This window comes from Tauraco erythrolophus, chromosome 2, assembly GCF_009769465.1.
Source record: "Tauraco erythrolophus isolate bTauEry1 chromosome 2, bTauEry1.pri, whole genome shotgun sequence".
In the NCBI taxonomy this organism is placed as follows: domain Eukaryota; kingdom Metazoa; phylum Chordata; class Aves; order Musophagiformes; family Musophagidae; genus Tauraco; species Tauraco erythrolophus.
The window spans coordinates 84,104,932-84,117,793 of NC_141466.1; the positions used below are offsets into that span (position 1 = coordinate 84,104,932).

General features: G+C 41.2%; 1 protein-coding gene across 1 annotated transcript in view; it reads right to left on the bottom strand.

Moving 5' to 3' along the window:
* WDR27 (WD repeat domain 27) overlaps positions 1-12,862 on the bottom strand; it is an 81,202-nt gene that overhangs the window by 15,712 nt on the left and 52,628 nt on the right. The window contains exon 22 of the mRNA XM_086626038.1: positions 3,815-3,917. Coding sequence (XP_086482164.1) covers positions 3,815-3,917 — 103 coding nt within the window. The remainder of the gene's footprint in view (positions 1-3,814; positions 3,918-12,862) is intronic.

Here is a 12,862-nt window from a genome sequence, read left to right on the forward strand (position 1 = left end):
GAGTTCGAAACTTGACTTAGTTTTCCTGAGGGGACAACAAGAACAATGGAAGTTCTCTACAGACATACGATGCAAATTATGCAAAATTCCAACCCAGGAGCCACACTAAAAAGTATTGACTGGCACTGTGCCCACCAGGGATCACATACTAACTGGAGCAGGATGCAATCCAGCTATTTAGCTTCCTATGACAAGCAACAATGTGCCAAGAATTTGGAGTAAGGACAAAATCATGTTCTGTGCCTTTCTTTCCTTGTCTCAGCAGTAATTCCAAACAATAGTCTTAATGCAAAAGAGAAGACAAAAGATCTTGTGACTGCACCTCTTTTTATAGCATTCAAAATCAACCTTAACTAGTAATTCCATCTAAATACATTTATATCATATATGTCATAAACTCAGGTCAATATCAGATGTCTTTTGTTTCACAGACAAAGCAAAAAGTCTTTCTTTTATACTGCAAGCTACATTTTGAAATGCGGATTACCAGAAACTTGAAAAATATATTTTATCATGGAAATGTGAAGAACATTAGCTATTGCCAAACCTTAGCAATCTGCCAATAAAATCTCTAACCTTCACATGTGATTGGAGCCAGTATTTCTAAACTAGCCACAACAGTAAATTCCTCTTGTTCCGAGTGTGAAGTTGACCAGAAACCCTGTGTCATAGCCCTGATGAGTCACCTAGAAAGACCTAGAAGAAAGTCAAACAGCTTGCTTTCTTACCCAGCTGTTTTGAAAGGATGTGTTTACAACGAACCCAAACCCAGCTCAGTTTCAAAAGCCTATACTAGAAGCTAGCAATCATCCATCTCTTAGCAAACACCAAGTAAAACATTATGCCAACAGTGCAGGACTTACTGAATTAAAATCAGGTGCATACTCAAAAAGGTAATAATACACTTTTACTCAGGACTGTTTGCTAAGTGTAATAATTTAAGTATAGTTGATGTTGAATGAGAAGAGAACCTGTTTAAGGAGGAATCACAGAATGTTAGGGATTGGAAGGGACCTCAAAGGATCATCTAGTCCAATCCCCCTGCCTGAGCAGGACCACCTAGATCAGCTCACACAAGAACGTGTCCAAGTGGGTTTTGAACATCTCCAGAGAAGGAGACTTCACAACCTCTCTGGGCAGCCTGTTCCAGTGTTCTGTTACCCTTACTGGGAAGAAGTTCTTCCTCATGTTTAAGTGGAACCTCCTATGTTCCAGCTTATATCCATTTCCCCTTGTCCTATCATTGGATGCCAGTGAGAAGAGCCTGGCTCCATCCTCATGACAGTCACCCTTTACATATTTATAAACATTAATGAGGTTCCCCCTCAGTCTCCTCTTCTCCAAGCTAAAGAGACCCAGCTCCCTCAGCCTTTCCTCATAACGCAGATGGTCCACACCCTTAATCATCTTTGTGGCCCTATGCTGGACTCTTTCAAGCAGTTCCCTGTCCTTCTTGAACTGAGGGTCCCAGAACTGGACACAATATTCCAGATGCGGCCTCACCAGGGCAGAGTAGAGGGGGAGGAGAACCTCTCTCGACCTACTAACCACACCCCTTCTAATACACCCCAGGATGGCATTGGCCTTCTTGGCCACAAGGGCACATTGCTGGCTCATGGTCATCCTGCTGTCCACCAGGACCCCCAGGTCCCTTTCCCCTGTGCTGTTCCCCAACAGTTCAGTCCCCAACTTGCACTGGTACATGGAGTTGTTCTTACCCAGATGCAAGACTCTACACTTGCCCTTGTTGTATTTCATTAAATTTCTCCCCGCCCAACTCTCCAGCCTGTCCAGGTCTCTCTGAATAGCAGCACAGGCTTCAGGTGTGTCAGCCACTCCTCCCAGTTTAGTGTCATCAGCAAACTTTCTGACCATGCACTCTATTCCCTCATTCAAATCATCGATGAATATGGTGAACAATACAGGTCCCAGTATACCCTTGAGGGACTCCACTGGATACAGGCCTCCAACTGGATTCTGTCCCATTGACCACTACTCTCTGGCTTCTATCCTTCAGGCTGTTCACAATCCACCTCACTACCTGATCATCCAGACCATACTTCCTCAGTTTAGCTATGAGGATGCCGTGGGAGACTGTGTCAAATGCTTTACTGAAGTCAAAACAGACCACATCCACTGCTCTACCATCATCCACCCACTGGGTGATGTCCTCATAAAAGGCTATCAGGTTTGTCAAGCACGACTTCCCCTTAGTGAAGCCATGTTGAATGCCCCTAATGACCCTCTTGATATGCCTAGAGACAGCACCAAGGATAAGTTGTTCCATCATCTTTCCAGGATGGAGGTGAGGCTGACCGGTCTATAGTTACCTGGGTCTTCCTTCTTGCCCTTTTTGAAGACTGGAGTGACATTTGCTTTCCTCCAGTCCTCAGGCACCTCTCCCGTTCCCCACGATTTAGCAAAGATGATGGCGAGTGGCCTGGCAATGACATCCGCCAGCTCCCTCAGCACCCGCGGGTGCATTCCATCAGGACCCATGGACTTATGGATGGGCAGGTTGCTTAACTGGTCCCTAACCAAGTCCTCATCAACCAGGGTAGACTCCTTCTCTATCCTGACTTCCTCAGGAGCCTCAGGCTTCTGGGGCTCATCAGGGTAGCCTCCAGCAGTATAGACTGAGGCAAAGAAGGCATTCAGTAACTCTGCCTTCTTCTTATCCTCTGTCACCAGGGCACCCTCCTCATTCACCAGTGGGCCTACATTGCCTCTAGTGTTAGTTTTATCTGCAATGTATTTGAAGAAGCCCTTTCTGTTGTCCTTGACCTTTCTTGCAAGGTTTAATTCCAAGGAGGTCTTAGCTTTCCTAGTTGCCTCCCTACATCCTCTGACAGCAGACCTATATTCCTCCCAAGTGGCCTGCCTCTCCTTCTATGATCTGTACACTCTCTTTTTCCACCTCAGTTTGCCCAACAGTTCCCCATTTAGCCATGCAGGTCTCTTGGTGCCCTTTCTTGACTTCCTACCTGTTGGGATGCACCGGTCTTGAGCTCAGAAGAGGTCCTTGAAGGCTAACCAACTATCTTGGGCCCCTTTACCTTCCAGTACTCTGTCCCATGGGATTTCTCCTAGCAATTGTTTGAAAAGATCAAAGTTGGCCCTACTGAAGTCCAGGGTTTTAGTTCTGCTAGGTATTCTCTTCCTGCCACATGAGATCCTGAACTCCACCATTTCATGGTCACTACAACCAAGTCTACCCTCAACCTTCAGCACTTCAACCAGACCCTCCTTATTAGTGAGAATAAGATCCAGCAGCGCTCCTCTCCTAGTAGGCTCACAACCAAAGTTATTCCATGAATTATGAAAAGTTCTAATTATGGTTGAATGACTTTTCATTTTGTATTCAGTTGACTGATTCATAAGAAACCAGTAATGAAAGATTCGTCACCCTGTATTTGGGAACTTAAGCAAATTCATGTGTAGCTGCTACATAGTTCCTAGTGGGCAGATACGTACACGCTGCATAAAGCTGTGCTACAGGGGATACCATTCTTCTGGTCTTTGATGGCACATGACAATTCAGAGTCAAGCACTATGAAAACTTTTAGAAACAAGCTTTTAACAATTACTTTAAGCACTAAGATTTGGTTGTTTAGGGATTTTTTAGGCAAAATAAAGAACATACAGATCAGGAATCATATGTAACAGCTACACACAAATGAAGTATATGGAAGTATAATAGACCTCAGTTTTGCACATCAAGCTGATTCCTAAAACATGCACAAAAAGACTGCTTTATGTACAAGACGAGTAGCTCCTATAGTTTAAGAGGAAAACAAGCAAAAACACTACTTACACATTTGTCATCTGATCCACTGGCTATAAACCGTCCACAAGGAGATACTGCAATTCCACACGGATAGCAGCGGCTACTGTGCCCTTCAAAACGACGTTCGCACCTTCAGAGAAATTTCAGTCTTATTAACATCAACTCCAAACTAGCCCTTTCACTGCCATTTTAATGAAATCCTGCTGAAGTCTCATCCACTTTTCTTAGTCTACAAATTTACTAAGATGAATCCACAATTTAAGTTTTAAATATGTTTTCAGTAGGGTTTTGACAAAACTGAAAGACTAATATTAAAGAATATTAACAACTAAAATAAAATGAACACATAAAATGACCCCAGGACAAGGCTTAAAACAATGCTTTGGCCTTGTTTAGCTTACAAAGATAGAAGCATCATTAGTATTCAGAAATAAAGAGCTGTGAGCCTCCCATTAAGCCACCCCTAGTTAACCATTTCAGCAGGGAAAGCAAAACTCCTCTGCACTAAGTGAAGGGTGTTATGAAAGCCAGTTTGCTCTGTGAAGCTTTAGGTATCTCCCTCAAGTAACTTATAGCAAATGAAAATCCAGTATGTGGAATCATAACTAATGATAACTAAATAACTATTGCTTGCTTTTCTTGTACACAAATGTAGATATTTAATCTGTGTTGCTCTATTTACATTCCTACTCCATGCACTAATTTATTGTATCTTGTAGATTCAAGAAAGGTAATATCCAAATGATATTCCAAACCGACAGATCTGGCTCTCTACCCTGCAACTGTAGATAACTTCTTACCTATCTGTGTCAATACAGTCTAAAGGAAGGAATGAATTTAAATATAACACAAGGAATTAGTTTCCTACTATTCAAGTTAATATTGCAAGGTAGCATTGTGGAGTAAGCTTTTAATAGCTGAGCACACTTGGCCCATTTAAAAATAATGATGTTTTTAATGAGATGAAGTTTAATATCCATCTAAAAAAAAATCCATGGTTGTAAAGAACAGTGATAGATTTGTAGTCACTACAATACTAAGGAAAAAAGTAGTATTTAGAGTTTCTTCAATGTTGAAAGACATTAATACAAGTTTCAACCCCATTCAGAATTATCATTCACATATGTATACCTCATTTCAGAGCTTTATTTTTATACCCAAGAAGTATAATTTCAAAACAGACTTGTAATAATCTGTTATTGCCCAAAGTTACAATAATGCCTTTGCTGCTTAATCACAGAATCACGTAATGATTGCGACTGGAAGGCTTCTTTAGAAGTCTTGTCCAACTGCCCTGCTCAAGCAGGGTCACCTACAGCTGTCCAGGACCATGTCCATATGACTTTTGAGTATCTCCAAGGAGGGAAATTGTACAATCTCAAATAAAATTCTTCTTTTGCCTTTATTATGAATGCTATCAACCTGTCCTTCCCCTCACAAAACAAATTCATATACTTTGCCATAATATAGCTGTCACACATTCTTTTTTTTATGTATGCTAGGTCCAGGAACAAATTTGAAAGAGTAACACCTCCTGCCAACACCTCTGATACACACTTTTTCCTGGCCAGTGAAATCACAGATGCTGTGTTAATTTGATTAACTGAACCCATGCACAGAAATCTCTAAATTTTTATACCGCTTTGCTCTGTTTCAGATATGCATCTATGTGTAAGAACGTGCTGAATGCCAAGTTGATTTCATTCACCCAGGTGAAACAGGCATACTTAAACAAAAACATTATTTTGTGACTGATCCAATGGCTATCACTTAGTAAAGCATAAAAAAGACACTTTTGGATACATGAAAATATATAATTTTACAGAGCTTAACTCCAAATTTTCACAGATAGCATATGTTTGGCTGAATTTCTGTATAACAAAATTACTGATATCAACAGACATTTTGAGTATGTAGTAACCTTTCACCTCAGGCTAGTTTTATGCTAAAACTGTTGTAAATAACCGAATTTAAGAGAACACCACAGGTCAAAGAGAAGTAACATAAACATAACATAATGTCAATTACTGTGACTAAGATGTAAAAAACCTTCTTCAACTACAGTTTGCACATAGCTCTTGCATGAATATTCAGAGACTTTCAATAACCAATGGTCACATTTGGCCATTGAATAACCTGCCTCTATTCAAGCTTCTTATTGGTAGTAAAGGAGAATACTAGCTACCTCAGTCTCCTCTCAGATGTGCTCTTTTAACATATATGATTCCAAAGGGTCCTCCATTAGGCAATGGAGAACAAGTCACAGAACAAGTATTTGATTTATAGATTTATACTTTCAAAGAACTTTACTTTTTGTAAGGTAACTTAAAAGAAAACATAAAGGGTAGTGCATGCTTCCCATGCCACAGCTTTCACTGAATCATGTAATGATTGATGTTGGAAGACACCTCTGGAGGCCATCTTGTCCAACTTCCCTGCTTACCTAGAGCTGGTTGCCAGGGACTGTGTCTGGACAGCTTTTGAACATCTCCAGAGTGCAAACATGGGCAATCTTTGCCAGTGCTCAGTCACTGGAAACGGGTTTCCAGAATTAGTTGTTCCATTACCTTCTCAGGAATCAAGGTGAGGCTGACCAGCCTGTAGTTCCCTGAAATCTCCTTCTTACCCTTACTTTGCAAAGATAGGAGTGACATTTACTTTCCTTCAGTCCTCAGACACCTCTTCAGATCCCCATGGTCTTTCAAAGATAATTGAGAGTGGCCTTGCAATGACATCAGCCATCAACGAGCTGAAGGTAGACTTTAAAGAAGACAGAGATAGGTTCTTTTCAGTGGCGCCCAGTGACAGAACAAGAGGCAATGGGCAAAAATTGAATTACAGGAGGCTCTCTCTGAACATCAGGAAGCACTTTTTTAGGTTGGGTGACTAAGCACTGGCACAGGTGCCCCAGAGAGGCTGCAGAATCTCCCTCCTTGGAGATACTCAAAAGCCATCTGGCATGATCCTGGACAGCTGTCAGTGACCCTGCTTGAGCAGGGCAGTTGGACAAGACTTCTAAAGGTGCCTTTCAATTGCAATCATTATGTGATTCTGTGATTAAGCAGCAAAGGCATTATTGTAACTTTGGACAAGTCTTTCTTTCAAATATCTTAGACAGACAGAAATAAAAATTAAGCATGATTTGTTTCATCTGTCTGCTGTTCCCCTTCATGTCAGATGTGGCATTACAAGGTTTTGCCCTCAGTTAGGCTCCTACCAAACATTATTCACTCTGTAGAGTACATCTCTTCCACAACTCAGTCGCTATCATGTTTTTCTTGTCTCTTCCAGAGTCCCAGTTGCATTGTTTGTGATTTTTAGAGTCTCCCAAAAAATAGAGTCCGTCTCAGTGCTTCTTCTTATTTTCACATATGAAGGATGTTCATAGAAATGTTTGAAGAAAAAGTTTCTTTTTAATCTTATACTTGTAAGATACAACAGCATCCTATGAAAGAAATTTCCTCATCAGAAAAATACACAAAATTCATATATCCTCTGTCCCTCCTTCAGGATCACCGTTCTTCCTTAAGTAGAGCACTCACCATCAGGACTAGTTCTCAGTGTTTAAGACTTGGTTCTCAGGGCTTGTAAAAGCTAACTTTCTCAATGAGATGTTTCTTCTTCACAGAAGAGTCTCCTAATGAATCATTGCAAACAACTTCCTTTTAAAAGAATTTGACTCCTCTTCATCTGTGACCAATAACTCAATTATTCCACCCATCAAAGGATTCACAAGAACTAACAGGATTCCAAGGCTTTCACTGATCTTTTCTCTGCTATATCACTGCAATATAAGGCAATGTCTGAGTGCCACTTTTTCTTGTGCTAGTAGGGCCACAGTAATAATAACTAATGTCCTTGATTCTATTTTCTTAATTGTTTTCCTGTCCAACTTTTCCATTCTAATCAGGACGTATTCTCTTTTACAAGAATAGCTACTCCCCAATCCTCCAAAAATCCTGCTCTGAAAGACATTTAAGAAAACTTATTCCAATTAAACTTTCCACAGAATCCAGTAGAAACTTTGCTATGCAATCTATTAACTCCAGATATCTCTAGGTATCACAGCAATGGGAAAAGTGGATAAAAAAATCCTAGAATAAATAGATAGATATTATGTATAATTTCAGCTTATTCTACGAGTTCTCTTATTTCAGGCTTTTTTTTTTCTCCTGCTTTTTTTTAAGTAGCAACAGGTGGTGATCAAACTTATTTTGGATATTGCGAGCTTTATGTGGCCAGCTGGCATGCTCTCCAGCCTCCTAAGAATGCTTTACTGGTCAGAGCTTTTCAGGGGTTGCCATGGCAAACATCTGGTAATTGCATGGGACAGCAAACAGTCAAGTTTTCCTTATGTTCTCCATTGTACAGCTTTTAGTCTACATTCCAAAATATGTATCATTTTATGTGGCAAACAACTTGCAGAATATTAGAAAAAAAAAAGTAACATGTTTTCTGTCTTTGTAAGAGAAAGATGCCAGAATGGTGCATGTCTGTATAAATCAGGGAATACTCTCACAAATCAGTCTGTTTCATTCTACTTGCTGCATTAAAAAAAATAGCTTGACTGAAAATCAAAGTTTTCTTTTTTTTAATGACTTTTCCTTTTATTCTATTACTTTGTCCCAGTGCTCTGGCATTTGTTAAGAGACCCTTCAGTATTAGCAGATCCATTGGGACTCTACGAAATCCAAGTATAACTTCACAGTAGTAGTAGCTACCTTAGGTGTTCTGTACACATGGGTTTCATTTTAAACACACACCAAACCCTTCACATAGAAGCTCAGCATGTTTTCACCAGCAGCATCCAGCAGGCACCACATGTTCCCCATCCTGTATATTTTAATGCATCCCCAGTCCCAAACTTGGAGGAACTCCAACCACTGCTTTATCCCTTTTTCCTTCAGAATCCAGATAACAAGACTCAAAGCTCCAGGGAGATAAAGATGGCAAATCATGGTATCACTCACATTCAAAGAGACCAAGATGTAATCCAATTCTGAGTATGTAAGATATGTACATGTATGTATATGCATATCTTGCTCAGGATCATGTCAAGCAGTTAGATGTGTAAACTTAAAAGTGTCTGAAAATTGAAGGGCCATTCATTCAAACTGCATGTCTGACCCTAAGGCTCTCAAAGTGTAATTGTTAGAAAATGTATGAGATGAGTTCTATGTGGCAGCAGGAATTCTACTAAAATGTGTTGTCAGTGGAGCTTATGATCTACTTTCACTGCATCATAATACCAGTTGGAAATATTACCTTAATGTCTAAAACTATATTTATACAATCGGTATATCTTTTCAGAGGCTGAAAGCGGGTGTGTTGGGTTTATGTGGTGGGGTTGTGGTAGCAGGAGAGGGGCTACAGGGATAGCCTCTGTAAGGAGCTGCTAGAAGCTTCTCCAGCTCCAAGTCAGACCCGCCTCTGGCCAGGGCCAAGGCAGTCAGTGCCTCTGTGAATAACATATTTAAGAAGAGATAAAGAAACCTGCACCATGCAGGACCTGCAGCTGAGAGAGGGGAGATGGGGAGCCTGGTCCCTGGCCTCCTGGATGGGCGGCTGCCCACACTGGGCCACCACTACTGGAGATGGCTGCAGCGACTTGGCTTGCAGTGCTTTGAAGTGCTCCACTCCCAGGACGACTGCTAGATGGAGTTCATCCTGCCAGGACCGCCAAAGTTCATTGAATGGGTTGAGCCTGGCGAGCTGCAGTGGAGAGAGGAGGTGGATGTGAGAGAAACAACTATGCAGACACCAAGGCCAGTGAAGATGGAGCAGGAGGAGGAGGTGTGTCAGAGCTGAGATTCCCCTGCAGCCTGTGGTGAGACAGTAGGCTGTCCTTCTGCAGCCCATATAGGTTAACAGCGGAGCAGAGATCCACCTGCAGCTGTGGAGAAGCCCATGCCAGAGAGAGTGGCTGTGTCCAAAGGAGCTTGTGGAGAACTGTCTTCTGTAGGAAAGGACCTCACACTGCTGGAGATTGACGGTGGAGCAGAGATGCATCAGCAGTCTGTAGAGGACCCCACACCAGAGCAGGTGGCTGCACCTGAAGAAGGTCATGTCTCCATGGGAAAACCCACGCTTGAGTGGTCCGATGGGTAAAGACTGCATCCCATGGGAAGGACTCATGTCACAGAAGTTCATGGAGAACCATCTCCAGTGGGAAAGGACCCCATATTGGAGCAGGGGAGGAGTGTAAGGAGTCCTCCCTCTGAGGTGAAAGGAGTGGCGGAAACAACATGTGACGAATTGGCCTGCAACCCCCATTCCCCATCCCCCTGTGCATCTGGGGGAAAGGAGATAAGGCTGGGAAGAAGTGAGGGGTAGAGGAAGGTGTTTTTAAGACCTGGCTTTGTTTCTCACTATCCTCTCTGCTGTGACTGGTAAAAAATTAAATTGATTTCTCCCCGAGTTGAGTCTGTTTTGGCCTTGACTATGGCTGGTGGGTGATCCCTCCCTGTCCTTGTCTCAATCCTCTAGTCTTTTGTTACATTTTTCTCCTCTCCATCCCACCAGGGGGAAGCAGTGAGTGAGCGGCTGTGTGGTGCTTAGTTGCTGGCTGGGGCTGCCATGGCAGAGGGTGAAACTGATTTTCCCTGGGACCATGCATCAAAGCATTATCATGCATCTGAGTATTCTGCAGAAGAAATTCAGTATGTCCAAGTAGTCCAATATTCTTCAAATTATCTTCACGGTGGTCCAATAAGCACCTACTACCTTTTTTTCAGAAAGAGATGAGGAATGGCTATTTCAGCAGCAAACCACATTAGAGCAGCTGAACTTGTATCGCTCAACTGTTCAGAGTGTGAGTGAGAGGCAGGCTGCTCCTGCCAACAAAGGTGTTAGTGTGGTGGTCATTGGGAGCACCTCCCAACACCTTGCCCCTGCCAGTCTCATTACTTGCAACAGTAATCTAGCATCTATCACATCTACCTCCTCGCACCTACCATAAGTGGCTGCCCATCTCTTAGGAAAGTGACTGCTTGGAATGAATCATGCAAGGGAAACAGCAAACTGCTGCAAAAATCTGGATAGCTGATTTTTCTCAGTATCAGCCAGTCACAAAGATGAGGGTGTTCGTGTAACTTTGCCAGTGGATGTGAGCTGGTGCTACAACTAAGTGTTTAATCAATATTCTAAATGCGTTTAACAAAGTGAAGAGGCTAACACTTTGAATTTATAGTTTCCTCCTGGCATAATGAATGAAAGAAACTTCCTTTCTTCTGGATGTTTAATGCACAGAATTATCTAATCTACATGTGGGAGGAAATGAGAAATTGAAGGGATTCAGACAAGTAAAACAGAATTAAAAACTGTCATGTGAAATTTAAGTAACGTATGAACATAATACAGCAGCTGGTATTCAGTCTAGTCTGCCATTTTGGGTTGTTATGGGTTCACTGTATAAGGGAATGGAATTTTCCTTAATTCCTAAGTTTCTACACTCTTTCTATGCATTGGTTTTACAGCACTGGGATGAAATATAGCTGTCTCTCACTGCCTTAATATGTTCATGAACATAGTCACTAAAAACAGTCAGGACTGGCAGATAAAGGGGCTTAGTGCATTGGATTTTTCTGATATGTCTAGCCTGGGCAATCTATAGGACTCAACAACTTGCCATTCCAATTCAGACTTTCCCAAAAGATTAAAATTAAGGGATGGAGACAACAGGTATAGATCCCCATGAATCATTGCTAGATTTCTGACTTCAGAAGGAGTTGTGATGTCTCTAAAATGCGTTCAACATAGAGACAGCAGAAGGAGGTAGAATGGTAAAGCTTCTTGTGTTTTATGGACAATTAAGAGTCTACAATGTTTCATCATGAAGAACACTTAAACTCCTTCAAAAAATGTAAGCACGCATCAACCTTTTGTACCTCCTGGTCATTAAATGTTTGTCTGACTATTTCTTTGTAATCCTGAAGCTGGTAACAGTAATGTTCTCATTCAGAATCCCGTTGCACCTCAGTCTAACTCCTGGGTTCACTGCTTCCACCTTGGACCCAAGAGAAAGTATTTTGACTTTTTCTCCAAGTAGCCGTTCTTTTAGACAAGACAGACTTAAATTGCTCTTTACAAAGTCTTGGACGTTGGTCAAAGGTCATTATCGTACCCTAATGCAAATATTCCTACAGCCTCATAGTTCATTATCCGAACCTGGAAGAATTAGTAATAGAAGAATAGCCAGAATTGGTTCTTCTTCCAAAAAGGTCTATGCTCCTTGATTCTTTATTCATAAGCCTGTTTTGTAGATTGTCTGGAGCTTTTCTTAGCTACAATTATAAATAAGGAGAATGCAGGAGAAGTATAAAAGTATCCAAAATCTTCAGATGAAACTTTACAAATCCATGCATTTCAAAGTAAATGAAGCAGGAGTCTGAGTAAATCCAAAAGTCACAAGTAGTGTCCAAGATTCTCTCATTTATTGGCTGTGTGATGTTGGCTGACAACATCAGAAAGTTAAAATGCCTTTTCTTGTACCACCTTCAGAGGAACCCATAAGACTTTCTGGCACTTTCTGAAGCAATCTTGGAATGCCTGCAGATCATCAACATTGAAAGAGATAGAGAGATGCACAGTTTACCCAATAAGGATGATGAAAATGAAAGTTGCAAAATACTCTCACCAAATTCAAGTACAAAAGAATAAATAAGTTAAATGAATTTTCACTGGGGAAAAATGTGGTTTGATAATACAGAGTGAATGGAAAAATTGTTGTGAAACTCAGGGCAAAAAAATCAATATATTCAAAACCTGTAAAGCTGCAGGCCAGGATAACATGTCAAAGATTTACTCTAAGCAAAGATCAAAAAAGAACCTGAACATTCTGCTCTGATTCCTCAGTAAATTATGGGAAAAGTAGTACATGTCAGAAGAATAGAAAAAAGAACCATCATCAAAGAAATTGAGTAAAAGAAACAATCAAGAGTCTCAGGGAAATTGTGCAAAGTTACTCTGAAAATATTTCCCATGCTTTCAACTGCAGCTTCCAAGAGCACCATGCTGGAGGGTTTTTTCCCTATTTAATCAGAATTTTGTACTTTACAGTATTATTAAATAGAGAGA